We start from the raw sequence: 16,300 nt of genomic DNA, 5'->3' as shown, positions 1-16,300 counted from the left end.
ACCCAATGGGTTTAGTGCAGAATTCTCTCAGACCTTCAAAGAAGACCTAATACCAATACATTTCAAACTATTCCACAAAACAGAAACAGAAGGAACATTACCTAATTCGTTCTATGAAGCCACAATTACACTTAAACCACACAAAGACAATACAAAAAAAGAGAACTTCAGACCAATCTCCCTTACGAACATTGATGTAAAAATACTCAATAAAATTCATGTCAACCAGATCCAAGAACACACCAAAATGATCATTTACCACAATCAATAGGCATCCCAGCAATGCAGGGATGGCCCAATATACAGAAATGTATCAACGTAATCCACTACATAAACAAACTCAAAGAAAAAAAAACACACGATCATTTCATTAAATGCTGAACAACATTTGACAAAAGTCAGTACCCCTTCATGTTAAAAGTCTTGAAAAGATCAGGAATTCAAGGCCCATACCTAAACATAATAAAAGCAACATATAGCAAACCAGTAGCCAACATCAAACTGAATGGAGAGAAACTTGAAGCAATCCCATTAATATCAGGGACTAGACAAGGCTGCCCACTCTCTCCCTACTTATTCAATATCGTACTTGAAGTTCTAGCTAGAGCAATTAGACAACAAAAGGAGGTCAAAGGAATACAAATTGGAAAGGAAGAAGTCAAAAAAAAATCACTATTTGCAGATGATATGATCATTTACTTAAATAACTTCAAAAATTCCACCAGAGAACTCCTAAACCTGATAAGCAACTTCAGCAAAATGGCTGGATATAAAATTAAATCAGTAGCCTTCCTCTACTCAAAGGATAAATAGGCTGATAAAGAAATTAGGGAAATGACATCCTTCATAATAGTCACAAATAATATTACATACCTTGGCTCTAACCAAGCAAGTGAAAGATCTGTATGAAAAGAACTTCAAGTCTCTGAAGAAATTGAGACTTCTGATATTGAAGAAGATCTCAGAAGATGGAAAGATCTCCTATCCTCATGGATTGGCAGGACTAATACAGTAAAGATAGCCATATTGTCAAAAGCAATCTGCAGATTCACTGCAATTCCCATCAAAATTCCAAATCAATACTTCATAGAGTTAGAGCAATTTGCAAATTTATTTGGAATCACAAGCAACCTAGAATAGTGAAAACTATTCTCAACAATAAAAGAATTTCCGGGAAATCACCATCCCTAACCTCAAGCTATATTATAGAGCAATAGTGATAAAAACTATATGGTATTGGCACAGAGACTGGCAGGAAGATCAATGGAATAGAATTGAAGACCCAGAAATAAACCCACACACATATGGTCACTTGATTTTTGACAAAGAAGCAAAAACCATCCAGTGGAAAAAAGACAGCATTTTTAACAAATGATGCTGGTTCAACTGGCGGTCAGCATGTAGAAAAATGCAAACTGACCCATTCTTATCTCCTTGTAAAAAGATCAGGTCCAAGTGGATCAAAGACTTCCACATAAAGCCATACACACTGAAACTTATAGAGGAGAAAGTAGGGAAGAGCCTCGAACACATGGACACAGGGGGAAATTTCCTGAACAGAACACCAATGGCTTATGCTCTAAGATCAAGAATTGACAAATGGGACCTCATAAAATTGCAAACAAAACAGCAACCAAGAGACTTGGGAAAGATCTTTACCAATCCTACATTCGATAGAGGACTGATATCCAATATATACAAAGAACTCAAGAAGTTAGACTCTCAAAAATCAAATAACCCTATTAAACATGGGGTACGGAGCTAAACAAAGAATTTTCAACTGAGGACTATCGAATGGCTGAGAAGCACCTAAAGAAATATCCAACATCCTTAGTCATCAGGGAAATACAAATCTAAACAACCCTGAGATTCCACCTTACACCAGTCAGATTGGCTAAAATCAAAAACTCAGATGACAGCAGATGATGGTGAGGATATGGAGAAAGAGGAACACTCTTCCACTCCTCCGTTGCTGGTGGGAATGCAAGCTGGTACAACCACTCTGGAAATCAGTTTGGCAGTTCTTTAGAAAACTGAACATAGCACTACCTGAGGACCCAGCTATACCACTCCTGGGCATATACCCAGAAGATGCTCCAACATGTAATAAGGACACATGTTCATAGCAGCCTTAGTTAAAATAGCCAGAATTTGGGAAGAACCCAGATATCCTTCAACAGAGGAATGGATACAGAAAATGTGGTACATTTACACAATGAAACTCAGGTATTAAAAAAGATGAAACCATGGTTGGAACTAGAAAATATCATCCTGAATGAGGTAACCCAGTCACAAAAGAACACACATGGTATGCACTCCCTGATAAGTAGATATTAGTCCAAAAACTCCAAATACCCAAGATACAATTCACAGACCACACAGACCACATCAAGGTCAAGAAGAAGAAAGACGAAAGTATGGCTGCTTTGGTCCTTTTTTTTTTTTTTTTTTTTTTTTTTTTTTGTATTTGGTTCCCCCACCCCACCCCCCAAGACAGGGTTGCTCTGTATAGCCTTGGCTGTCCTGGAACTCACTCTGTAGACCAGGCTTGCATTGAACTCAGAAATTCGCCTGCCTCTGCTTCCCAGAGTGCTGGGATTATAGGCATGTGCCACCACTGCCCGGCTACTTTGGTCCTTCGTAGAAGAGGAACAAAATACTCACAGGAGCAAATATGGAGATAAAGTGTAGAGCAGAGACTGAAGGAAAGGCCATCCAGAGACTGTCCTACCTGGGATTCATTCCATATACAGTCATCAAACCCCAGACACTATTGTGGATGGCAAGAAGTGCATGCTGAAAGGACACGGATATGGCTGTCTCCTGAGAAGCCCTGCCAGAGCCTTGCAAATGCAGAGGCAGGTTCTTGCAGCCAACATTGGTCTGAGCACAGGGTTTCCAACAGAGGAGTTAGAGAAAGGACTGAAGGAGTTTAAGAGGTTTGCAACCAACCAGACCCCCAGAGCTCCCAGGGACTAAGCCATTAACCAAGGAGTACATATGGCTCCAGCTGCATATGTAGCAGAGACTGGCCTTGTCAGGCATCAGTGGGAGGAGAGGTCCTTGGTCCTATGAAGGCTCAATAGATGCCCCAGTGTAGGGGAATCGAGGATGGGGATGTGGGAGTGGGTGGGTGGGTAGAGGAACACCCTCATAGAAGCAGGGGGAGGGAGGATGGCATAGGAGATTTCAGGGAAGGGGGGAAGAAACCAGAAAAGGGGATAACACTTGAAATGTAAATAAATAAAATATCCAATAAAAATATGTAAGAGTCACCAAGATGGTGATTTTGAAGGCATGAAGGGGTCATGAAGAGCAGCTGAGGCTTGGTACTGTGAGAGGCAGTGGAAGGCCATTGGTGAAAGTACAGCCTCAGTTGCAGTTGATGGCCCAGGACTGAAGGAGTCATGCAAGGAATTAAGGCCATGAGGAGAGATAGGCTCTCTTCACTATGAAGAAAGCCTATGAGAGGCTATTGGTGAAGCCTAATTGCAGCAGAAGACCCCAGCATATTGGAGATGCCAATATCATGGGATGGTCACCAAGAACAGCAGCAGCAGTGAAATGAATCAAGCTGACCTTAGAGTGCTACAATGGGCAGAACTGGAACAGTAACTCTAGCCCTTTGGGGGAACCAGAAGATCATGTGTGGATCCCAGACATTGAAACATTGAAGTTGACTTGGAGACCCCAAGATGTTTGAGATGCCAGAGCCATGGGTTATATGCTGAGGAAACCTGCTAACACAGAGTGGAACCAGCCCAGAAGTTTGTTGCAGCCACCAAAGATGAAAAAGGAGTTGGAGATCTGAAGACTGCTTTGACATCAGACATGACATTGCAGAGTTTGGAGTTTGCCTAGATGGTTTCCTTCTTGCTTTGTGACCTACAGTTAAGTGATTGGATGAATCTCAGAAGAGACTTTGAACTTTGGACTTTTAACATTGTTGAGACTGCTATAGGCTATGGAGGCTTTGGAAGTTGAACTAAACGTATTTTGCATTATGCTATGTTTAGGTATGCCCCTCCCCATAGACTCATATGTTTGAACAAGCCTGTGGGGGCTAGGGAGTAGATTGTGATCGTTCGTATATGTTTGGCCCAAGGAGTGGCACAATTAGAAGGTGTCGCCCTGTTGGAGTAGGTAGTCCCTGTGGTTGTGGGCTAAAAGACTCTCATCTTAGCTGCCTGGAATTCAGTATTATTCTAGCAGCCTTTAGATGGAGATGTAGAACTCTCAGCTCTATGCCTGCACCATGCCTGCCCGGATGCTGCCATGTTCCTGCCTTGATGATAATAGGCTGTACCTCTTAACCTATAAGCCAGCCCCAATTAAATGTTGTCCTTTATAAGCCTTGCATTGGTCATGGTGTCTGTTTACAGCAGTAAAACCCTAACTAAAACTCCAGGCAAAGGTTAGCTTTGAACTTCTTACCTCAAGCTCCTAACATCTAGGATTGTCAGCCCCCATGCCTGTTGATGGCGTAAATCTTGGATAATTGATATTTCTGAATCTAGATCCTGAACACTAGAAAGAGAATTTATTCTTTGAGCCTCAAGTTAATGGTCTGCAAACTCCTGAAAGGATTTCAGCTACACAGTGCTAATAATGAGAACTAAATGAGATTATAGAAATAACATATCATATAGAATGCCTTTTAGGGGGTCTGGAATAGATACCATATATTCACCCTCATCTTAAGCATCTTGTCTATTTATTGGGGGTTTTTCATATTTTTCAAGGAATCTCAAGAGCTGGGAAACAGGGAGGGTAGAGAACAGGAGAAGCTTCCTTGGGGACAGTCAACCAGAGAAGCTGTGGTTTAATCACCTTTGATCCTAAAATGTGCCTGTTGACCTTGACTGTTTAGGACCTTCAGTTTTCCTTATTCCCAGGAAGAAGTCTCCTGTCTTTTCACATCTTAGGACTTATCTGAGCCTCTCTTGAAAGAAAAGTCTCTAGGTATAAGCATGTGCACAGTCTTCAAGGCTTTCCAAATAATTTCCCATCTGGCAACTTTCTGGTCTTAAGAAGCTGCTTTTGGTTCCTGAGAATATTACAGTCTTTGCAAACATTTGCTCAATCTTCATTTAACTGTGTTGGGAAGAATTCAAAGGCATTGAGAGAGGGGTGGTTGGGACACCTGCTCTCACTAGCTTATTTCTTGATTCTAGGCTTCTTCAGGAGTTTCGTTCTGTGTCCTGGCTACCCAAGGAGCCAGATAGGTGCTATGAGCTGGTGGACCTGCAGAAGGCAATAGCCAAAGAGAACCACAAGGCTCTGCGAGTGCTCTGTCATTTTCTGAATCTCTGTGCATCCATTCTTCAGCTGGTAAGAGGCTTCATGTTATTGTGAACCTTTTCTCCAACCTCAGCCTCTTCAGAATTTCATCTTTCTCCCGGTTAAGTTACTTCTGGGACCCCTGCTGTTGGGTTACACAAAATTTTCTCCTTAGCAACAAAAGTTTCTATTCTTCAATAGATGATCAATAACAAGTGAGCAAAAACTGGAACTCTAACTTTCCCTAAAGGTTGTTCCTGGCCTAAGACCAGGATGGAGAAGGTGTGTGGACAGTGTCTGTTTTGTCTGTTGTTTGTGCTAACATGAAGAAATTAGAGCATTAAGAAAATCAAGAACTGGGATCCTAACCTTTCATGCTTCAAAGATTATCTTTGAGCCTATGGCAAGCCTCAATACATGCAATGACGGACTCTTCCCTAATTGACTGCTTTGTATCTGAGGTCCACATCCCTGTCTAACAGTCTGGTTCTGCCTTCTAGTCTGTGATCTATGGATATGTTTTTGTTCGGTATTTGAACCAGGTGCCATTCTGGCAGTATTAGGAGACTGAACATTTGGAAGGTCATAGGGCCATGAAGGCTCTGCCCCTGCCTCTGCCTCCCTTGTCTTCTCAGCCCTTCCACTTTTCCCCTTCACATAGTTTTCCTCTCATCTGGAGGATGTGGAAAGCAGCCTGTTCTCAGGTTCCACAACTGTGAGAAAATAAATTTCTGTTCTCTATAAATGACCTAATTCCAAGTAATCCATTAAAACAGAACACATAGACTAAGACCACCTACTGTGACTGCCTTCCAAAGTGGAACATAGTCCTCTGGTCTGTGCCTTTAATCAGAGGGGACCCAAGGCTGTTTCCAGATAATATCAGGGTTAAACTATGGGATATGCACTTTTAGTTTGCCAAAGAAGTGTTTGGTGTATATGAAAAAAACCTCTACATGTCTGGGTCAGACTGCTGTGTTCATCTGTGTGTGTGGTAATGTTTTTCTTCCTCTCGCAATGTTATTATACGTTGTAAATGTAAATCCTATTATCAATTATAAGACAACAGAAGTTTGCAGTTTACTTTTTAAGTGTTTTAATTATGTCCTTTGGTAAACAAAAAGGTATTTTTAAGTTCGGACTTTCTTTTTATCTCATTAACTTATTTATTTATTCACTTTACATCCCAGTATCAGATCCCCTCTTCCTAGTCCTTGCCCACACAGATCCTCCCTCTATTTCCGCCTCCACAAACAGGAATTTTTACTTTTATCTTTTAGTTTATTTATATTTATATATTTTTATTTTTATGTGTATGGGTATTTTTGTTACATATGTGTCTGGGCATGACATTTGTGCCTGGTGCCAAAAGAGGCCAGAAGTGGACATAGGATACCCTGGAACAGGAGTTACTAGTTTGTGAGCTATCATGTAGGTGTTGAGAATTGAACCTGGGTCCTCTGAAAGAACAGCCATCTCTTGTCTGCTGAGCCTTCTCGCCAGACCCAGATTTTACTTTCTTAATGCTTTTTCAGTGCTATCAAGTCTTTTGGGTCCTGGTTTAAAATATCTCCACTTACTTTAAGTCTTATAAACTGTGTCTGTCTCTGAAATCTGTAGCACTCATTAACCTACCCATGTCTTTTTCGGGATTACACTGACTTCATTATTACAGATTTTCTGATGAAGCTTTATATCTGGTATTGCAAATCCTACTCCTTTTCTGCTCTTCAAGATGGCCCTGACTGGTTTGCTTCTTTGAATTTCCATATTAAGTATAAAATTAGGTGGTTCTTTCCTACAAATAACCTGCTTACCTATTGCACTTTCTTTCTTTCTTTCTTTCTTTCTTTCTTTCTTTCTTTCTTTCTTTCTTTCTTTCTTTCTTCCTTTCTTCTTTCTTTCTTTCTCACTCTCTTTTTCTTCCTTCCTCTCTCTTCCTCCCTTCTTTACTTCCTTTCTTTTATTCCCTTCCTCACTCTGTCCTTCCTTCCTTTCTTTCTTTCTTTCTTTCTTTCTTTCTTTCTTTCTTTCTTTCTTTCTTTCTTTCTTTCTTTCTTTCTTTCTTTCTTTCTTTTTTTCTAATTTTGAGACAGGGTCTCTTTATGTAGCCCTGACTGTCCTGGAACCTGGAACTCAATATGTAGACTAGAATGCCCCTAACTTCCAGAGATCCTCTTGCCTATGCCTCCTAAATCCTGTCATTAAACGTGTACATCTCCACACCCAGATTCACACCTTTATTGCTGCTCTCTCACTGGCTGCAATAGTTCCTAATGTTACTAAGCTGTTCCCAGGGTCATGGATCTCGGCGTGTTTGGCGTTTGTTGCATTCTCTTACCCAGGATTCTGTGGATTAGATTCTTGAGCACTTTTCACTAGGCCGCGGTTTTCTGATTATTGCTCCACTGCCACTCACTGTGGGTAAAAGACAGCTGCTCGGAAGGAAAAGAAATCGTTTAGAACAGGAGGCAGATTTTTATTATTTTAAGCTAGAAAAGGGTTTCATATACTTTTAATATATATTTTTTTTCCTTCCTGGTCCTGAGCATTGAACCCAGAGACTTATATGTGCTAAGGCAAGTGTTCTAAAGAAACTATGAAAATTATAAATTATAAAATATCAGTGCACGGTTCCACATTAAATTTTAAACTTTAGTACCAAAACATCATTTTAAAAACTAAAAGACAAGCATTAAACTCATAGAACCGCTTTGTCTGCTGCTGCATGGAACAGAATGAAAACTTTCCCTGCCATGTCACCTTCTGGAAGCAGGGATGGGAGATGTGAACTCAGGCATCCTGCAGCTGGGCACCAAACTATTTAAACCAAGATGTTAACTGGTGCTAAATAAATGCATTTACTTAATAAGCATTCCATTGCCCATTAAAACACAGCATTATGAAGAGTTAAAATAGTTTTGAGACATTAAAAAAAAAGTTTTTTTGTGGCTCTCTCTTACTCATTTGCTAAGAGATTTTTTTTAAAATTAGGAATAGATGTTGAATTATGTTTAACAGGTATGAAGAATTATAACCTCCAAGTTATTGTGACTAGTGCTGGTATTTTAAAACTGTATACTGGTTATGTTTTTCAGTAGTAAATATTATTGTCATTTGTATAGTTTTATGCTGATTAGCAACCAGGGGGCCCTTTTAATGAAAGGCATTATGTTTTTTCTCAAAACATTTACAATGAAACTACTCTATACCAAATATTATGTCAAACAAAGAAAAAAACCTGAAAGGTATGGTGGAGACTCCTTCCTCAAGAGTCTTGCAGTAGAGTGGGTAGGTTTTTACAGTGTTTTAGATAATGTAATGATGATGTACCTGTGGGTAGTAACCCCCAAAGGAGCTGCATATCAGATATCCTGCATCTCAGATATTTACCTTATGATTTACAACAGTAGAAAAATTACAGTTGTGACGTCACAATGCCACCACAACATGAGGAACTGCATCAAAGGGTCACAGCAATAGGAAGGTTGGGAACCACTGTACCAGACTATGAAGGGTTATGAAGTGTGAAATACTAGGCCTTGAAGTTATCAATAAAGCAAAGAAGATGACACTTCCCCACTTTTGAGGATGTGTTTGTTTAGGGCTCAACTTATTCTCAGATCACTGAGACCTGAATTCTTACAGAACAGAAATATAATGCATAGACACCAGTCAGCTCTAATCACAGTCTCAGTAGAGCATGGCAAGGAACAAGAGAGTTAAGGACCATCATTTGTGTGTGGCCAAACATAGCTTTTCTGTATCTCTCTTAGGTTCCCCAACTGGACAAATGCAGAGATTTGAAAGCTCTCAGTCTTTGTCAGTTTAAAAAAATCTTCCTAGACTGAGAAGAACCCATAAAGAGACTCCTCATACCAGCTTCCCTTCAATTGAAAGTCTTTGTCAGTTACCATAAAGCTTGTAATACAATATAAGGTGACACTATATTTCTCAGCCGGCTCCATTAATCCAGACCTAAAGGTTAGAGTCCAAATCCTGCAATTATTGCTGGCTTTGGTGATGCAATGTTTATCTACTCTTTGCTTTGTGACACTTTCTATGACCTATACTCAACTTTTTCTAATTGGGTTCTATCCTAGGGTTTGTTTGTCTTGAGGCATAGTCTCATGATTCAGGCTGACCCTTAGCTCCTGATTTTCTTGCCTATATCTTACAAATGTTCGTATTACAGGTATGTACCACCAAGGTCAGCTGTCTTATCCTGTGGTCTTTCCATTGATAGGCCTGGCCTGTCACATTAGCACATGTGTCCTCTAAATATAAATCCTCCTATGTGTACTCTCAAGTCATCTAAAAGTGTATGGAGTCAATCTCTACTAAAAAGGAACCTTGCACATGCATGTCTAGGTTCTAGGTTCTAGATACCAAGGCCTCTTTGTTTGCAGGACCAGTGAGTATCTGCTTCACTTGCCATCCTTTGTCTTCAGTGTGTTTCTCCTTTCTACTCTGAAAGATTCATGAAGACACATATCAAATGCAACAGGGCCTGCAGGAGCGAGTGCAGAACTGGAACAGGATCAGGAAAGGCCAAGGCTCCATATACCTTCAGAGGACACTGTGCAGACATCTGGAGAAGAAGCTGAAGCTGGCTGAAACATGGTTGTTGAAGCTGGGAAAGTTTGCCCGCCTGATTGACTACATGATTTGTCAGAACCTTGTATCCATCTTAGAAGATGAAATATCTTCCTTTGTAGCCAATACTCTGCAAGTGAGGTGGTGGGTGGGGTGGGGAGGGAATCAGAAACCAGACCATATTGGGATGGGGTGTGCACTTTCATCTGATCCTACAACCACTCTTGATCCTTCTTTTACAGGCCCCAAGGCAAAACCCCTTTCTCTTATCACAGCTAGTCTTTGATGACAATGGCCTGTTGTCTTCTATGCCCCGTGTTGAATCTATAATCCAGAGTCTCGTTAAGAGCCTTCAGTCTATCAAGACCTCTGCCCTGAAGGTTTCTGACTTGGGCAGAGGGTGGGCTCATGGAATCCCTAGTCCTATCCTCTATGGAATCTGAAGTGCTCAGCCTGATTAGAATCTTATTTCTCTATTTCTGTTCCTTCTCTGTCTCCTGACTTGAAGGTGGTGCAGTCTACAGACCTGAGGACCTCCAGAGATCCCCTGCATTCTGAAGGTATTTAAAGGGACTGAGATGGGATCGGAAGTCTGAGTAGAGGGAGGGTCACATGTAGACTGCAAGTGGCACAGGAAGTAGATAAGAGAGTCAGCCAGTACAGGTCAGACCTTGGATGTAATAGAGCAGCTCTAAGCTGGGTACTGTTCATGCCTACTGGGAAATAGGAGAATCTAGAGAGAGTCGTACTCACTAATCCATGTGCTTCTGCACATGTGATTGCTAATTCATGTGTGTGATAGGTGTGTGTGTGTGCATATACATTGTCTGTTTCCTGATTCACCTCAAATTCCAGATTTCTCCATTATCACTTGCACTTTATTTTCTGTTGAATTTGATTGCTAACCTTATGTATGCTTGTCTGATGAGCTCTACTTGCTCAATTTCTGCTTTAGCTCATGTGTTATTTCTGAAAAGGAAATCCGAGGCTTTGAGATATTAATCCTCAATTTTAAAAAAACTTTAATTAAAAATGATTTGTGCATTGGTATTTTGCAAGGGTGCTGCATCTCTTGAGGCTGGAGTTTACAGACAGTTGTGAGCTGCCATGTAGGTGCAGGGAATTGACCCTGATCCACTGGAAGAACAGCCAGTGCTCTTAACCACTGAGCCATCTTTTCAGCCCAAAATCTCAACTTTGTCAACCATCTGAAAGAAAATACATCTTGATATCACTTCTTTTTTTTTTTTTTTTTTTTTTTTTTTTTTTTTTTTTTTTTTGGTGTTTCAAGATAGGTAACAATTCTGGCCCTCCTGGAACTCAATTTATAGACCAGGCTGGCCTTGAACTCACAGAGATCCACCTGCCTCTGCCTCCTGAGTGTTGGGATTAAAGGCATATGCCAACATGCCTGGCAACATCACCTTTCTTCAGGGTAATAATGCTATCATAAAAAATCATTAAAAGCATTAGATACCTTTTAATTTTCTAGCCAACCAGTATATTGTCATGAAGAAGAAAGATGAAGTTAGTCTTATGAGATCATTCACAAGAAGGAAAAGGTTCTGGAAAAGGAGTCTGTATTTTGTGTACATAAATACATATAGATCACACCTGTTGGAGACATATTTTTCAAAGAGTAAGTTTAGATTAAGTGGCAACAAGTATTGATGTTTTACATACACATAAATGCTGGCATCTTGAGGCTATGATTAGCTTGCCTGACTCCCTGGTACTTTGGGACTTGTGCCTTTTCCCTAGTTGTTAAAAATATTACCTATTTTAGTACCTATTTGCTTTGTCATTTTCATGTGAGTATTTGAAGAGATTACAAGATGATTTTTATTACCATCATCTTAGAATCCCTACTGGCATTAACATTGTTATTGATTCTATGTGGAACAGGGTATAAGGTTATTATTAAGCAAGAAATGGCTGGAAGGTTATTGCAGAAGTGTTTCCTATACTTACAGTTTGGCCCAGGAGTTTCCAGGTTCTTGGCATGCTATTGAAAGAATTGAAAGGTCACACACAAATAGCAAAGCGGCGAGAAGTTTTATTGAAAGAGACAGTACAGGACACACTGCAAAAGAGCAGCAGGCCACATGGGCTAGAGTGCCAAGAGCTTGGGATTCCTTTTGTGGGGTCTACGAAGAGCAAGAAAAGTTAGTTGCTAAGTGGTATAGTGTCATTGATTTATTTGTTTTAATCAAAGGCTTGGGTTATGTAAGCCTAACTTTGTTGTGCCTCTCCTTTCCTATGATGAATCTGATTTCGATCATAAGCATGTCCAATTATGCATAGGCATAAATGGTAAATAGAGGATTTGCCCTAAAAGTTTGCTCTGAATATATTACTGTACCTAAATCCAAAACTGGTTCACACTGGATTGGACCCCCCTGCCTCTGGTTCCTAGAAATATTCTGCAACATGTCTGAATGGAAACTAACTACAAAAGGGGAGTTATCAAGGAGTTGCTAAGGGAAATAACTTATCCCATAGTTTGAAGTGGAGTGTACCCTTCAACTACATTTCAGTGCAGGTGGGGATCCCAGGTTGTTCACAATGGAGTGTTTGTGTAGTGTAAGTCAAGTGGAGTCCATATTTCTAAGCTATCCTTTCCAATGGAAGTGAAAGGAAGTAGTGACATGGTTTGGGTCATTTTGGTCAAATGATGGTAGATGTGGGGAGAATTAGTTAGACTCTGGGTATAGTTTAATGTAGACTTCGTATGTCAGGTGGTTAGAAGGAGAATGGGTCCTGTAGGCTCGTATGTTTGTATATTTGCTCCTCTTTTGGTAGAACTATTTGGGAAGGAATGGGAGGGGTGGTGTAGCTTTTATTTTGTTTCTCTTTTTTGCTACTGTCTCCTAACAATCTCTTCTCTGGCTCATTCTTGGCTTTCCTGTCACCATCTGACTTTTCTAACCCTGCTCTCCCAACGCTATTGTCTATCTTTTGGAACTCCCTTCTTCTGCTAGCTGGACCCTATTATTCTCTGACCCCAATCCTAGTCCCCTGTCTCAGCTTCTGCAGGCTTTTCTATGATTCCAGAATTCCAAGAGGCAACCAACTCTGAAGGGCACAGGGTACTATGACGGGCTAGGCACACAAAATAAATCGTACTACAGTGTAGCCTTGCTAAAGGAGAGTCAATGAAGACAGGGTTTGAGACCTCAGAAGTCTCCCAAACCTTCCTAGTGTGCTCTCTGCCTTCTGCTTGTAGTTTTGAGATGTGAGCTCTCAACTGTTCATGCTGACATGCCTTTTTACCAAAAATACTGACACTGGCAATTAACTAATTCCTAAAATGTTATTGGGAGAAGCCAGGCCTAGGGATAATTTCTTGGCATATTCTTTTTTTTTTTTTTTTTTGGACTTTTTGAGACAAGGTTTCTCTATGTAGCCCTGGCTGTCCTGGAATTCACTTTGTAGACCAGGCTGGCCTCGAACTCAGAAATCTGCCTGCCTCTGCCTCCCAAGTGCTGGGATTAACAGCATGAATTCATTCCTCTCTTCCTCTGTTCAGTAGAGGGTAGAATACTCCGAAAGTGCACTTTCCAGTCTCCTTGCAGCTAGACAGCCTATGTGATGTAGGTTCTGACAATTAGATTCATCTGAGCTTTCAATTCACAATTAAGTTGGAGAAAAGGAGGGAAGGTTCCAGGGTCAGAGGGCAGTGTCAGAGTTGGTGACAGTTGAGCCAGAGAAGAGATTGTTAGGAGATGTGCCCAGTAGCCAGACTCTAGATATTCAGCCTATAGTATTTTTGCTTTTCTCATCGATTAATTACTTTGAAACCCACTTAATAAGTTGTAATAATTTCCCTTTCTGCTTATAGTAGACAAATTCTATTATCAGCATATGAGTTCTGGCTGATCTGATCCTCCCATGGATTTACTGTACTGTGTTAATTAATGTTGATGATATATGTATAGAATCATTCAGAAGCAGGGAATAGGAACATAGTGGGTAGTGAGTGTGTGCATTAATGGTAGAGAAAAGGTTTGTGTGGGGCTTTAGAGAGTGCTCATGAACTATTATATCATGTGTTCCACCAGACAACAAAGACCAGGACTCAAATGCAGAATTTCTGATGCCCAAGTTTCATGGAAAGTCCAGCGATGCTGTTCGCCTCTTCTGTGGCCCTAACGTAGGATACGTGTGGCCTTGGAAGTCTCATGCAATTACTGATGTTCTGGAAGTTCGTGGGCACAAGTTACGGGGTCAGTATCTGCACCCCAATTATGATCATGTGAAGGAGGACTTGGACAAGAATGCTGGAATCCAACAGGCACTGGCTGTACAACAGGCACTCTTGGAGGTGAGAGCAGAGGTCAGAGAAATGGGCTGCTGGCTGCCAGCTCCCATTACAGCTGCTGACCTCTGCTTTACACATCTTATTTGCCCATAGAACATGAGGCGGGAGGTGCAGGAATTCTGCAATAAACACAAGTGGGTAGAAGGCATCTATGAGTTCCTGAAAACCTGGAACTCTCAGAAGCTAGAGGACCTGAGAGGCTCTCCTATTAGTGACTATGTAAAACTGGTAAGACAGCTGAAAAGGTGGCAGGAACATGTCTCCAAAATGTCTGTTGAATTGCTGACAAAAGGCAAGTTGCTGCTGCTGAGTGGACGTGATGTTCAACAAGAGCTGGGTGAGTGCTTCTTGTCTTCTTCCCACATCCATCCACAGGGGTTACCATGGAACTAGAATATCCTCTAGCAACCTTTGGCTCAGGTCCCGCTTTGTACCTTTGGAGCCTTCCAAAGCTCTAGCTCCTAGCCCCCCCCACCCCCACCCCTTTTGCCATCAAAAGTATAACTCTTTTTCACTTTCCTGGATTCCAGTTTGTAATTCCCTGTATTCATTAGGAATCATGTTCCAGTTAATGAAAACATTTACATTTCTTATAAAGAAAGGTCAAACCAAATATGACTAAGAAGCTTAGCCTGAGCTTGAATTGGTCATAGACAGTCTTGGGAATTGAAAATGCCCCATTCTTGAGTGTAATGGTGCTGAAGTTTCTACCACCATCTGCATGCATGAGAAGTTCCTCTCTGTTCTTGCCTCACACTGTAGTCCTACCTCTGTGGACAGTGGCCACAGAGCACACTCTTCCCAGTAATGAGGACTCTGCTCATTGACAGCAGCCACTCTGGTCCAGCTCAGTCTATTTTGAGTATTTGGTCAGTTCAGAATTCTTAACACCACTGATTTTTATTCTTAAGTATTCTTTGCTCCATTTTGCTTCCACAGGAACCCTGGCACCAGGGCAGCCCACCGGGTTGTACAATATTTACACAGAGGATCACATTCCCTTGCCTGGACCTAGCCCTCTTGGCTGGGGTGTGTTCTGTATGCATTTTTCCTTTTCTGTTTAAACGTGTGTGTGTGTGTGTGTGTGTGTGTGTGTGTGTGTATGGTGTTAGTAGAACATTGATCCCACTGTGCCTGAATGCAGTTTCTGTGTTGGAAATAAGGGATTCTGAGGTAACTTGGGGAGCAAGATTACATAACATCATTTTGTGTATGTAAGATTCTCCTTGTCTGGGGCCAACCAAATCGTGGGGCCCAGTATTAATCATTTGAATATATAGTAACACCAGTCCCACCCACTACAGTAAAAACTATAATATTATATATATGATATATGTGCATACCACAGATTATATATATACATGTCTAACTCTATATTATGTTTGTAACCTGAACTACAATAGAGCAAAGTAAACCTCTCTAAGTAGGAATCATTATTCTACATTGCATAATGTGGACTAAGTACAGCTAACCTCTCTGAGCCTTTATGCGCTTAAGTACTTACTCAAAGGCAGTCTATGAGGGTAAAGTAAGTTAATGCATGTGAAGTACTTGAAACAATGTCTGACATATAATAAGTACTCAGTACCGAGTTTGTGGTATATAATATCTTTATATTGCATTTTGATATCCTATGCCTGTTTTAACACAACTAAACTTGAGACAGCACTGCTGCACTCCCACATGGTCCTCCTGGTACTACAGCAGCAGCATTCAGTGGCCTGGAGGCTATCACCACCAAGGAGTGCTCTGCTCCGCATAGGTCATCTTCAAAAGTTCCTTCTTGGCAGGTTCATCAGATTCATCTCTTGGTGCCTAGTTCTCTTGTGTACTCTTTCATTTGTACTCTTTCATTTCAAAACTCATTTGTCAGGCTTGCTGGCAAGTACCCTTACCCATAGTTCTTATAGTATTGCAGCATATCAGAGTTTAATTTTTTCTTTTTTAGTAGCATTTAAAATAGAGATATCTTTTATAACTAGTGAGATCTTAAGAGTCAATGAATTATATCCTATGGATATTATTCTTGTCTTCTTTGTAAATATATGTGTATATATATGTAAATATATGTGTATATATGTGTATATGTGTGTAAATATATCT

The 16,300-nt window shown here is 40.7% G+C and overlaps 1 protein-coding gene across 1 annotated transcript in view; it reads left to right on the top strand.

Moving 5' to 3' along the window:
• Positions 1-16,300, top strand: part of Dnhd1 (dynein heavy chain domain 1) — a 62,891-nt gene that overhangs the window by 12,672 nt on the left and 33,919 nt on the right. Inside the window, 6 exon segments of the mRNA XM_052155431.1 lie at positions 5,175-5,331; positions 9,758-10,012; positions 10,119-10,256; positions 10,385-10,436; positions 13,938-14,200; positions 14,291-14,534. Of these exon segments, the coding sequence (XP_052011391.1) occupies positions 5,175-5,331; positions 9,758-10,012; positions 10,119-10,256; positions 10,385-10,436; positions 13,938-14,200; positions 14,291-14,534 (1,109 nt within the window).

Source organism: Apodemus sylvaticus, chromosome 1 (genome assembly GCF_947179515.1).
Source record: "Apodemus sylvaticus chromosome 1, mApoSyl1.1, whole genome shotgun sequence".
NCBI classification, from domain to species: Eukaryota; Metazoa; Chordata; class Mammalia; order Rodentia; family Muridae; genus Apodemus; species Apodemus sylvaticus.
The sequence above is the reverse complement of the archived record's forward strand: the minus strand, read 5'-3'. Positions and strand labels throughout refer to the sequence as shown.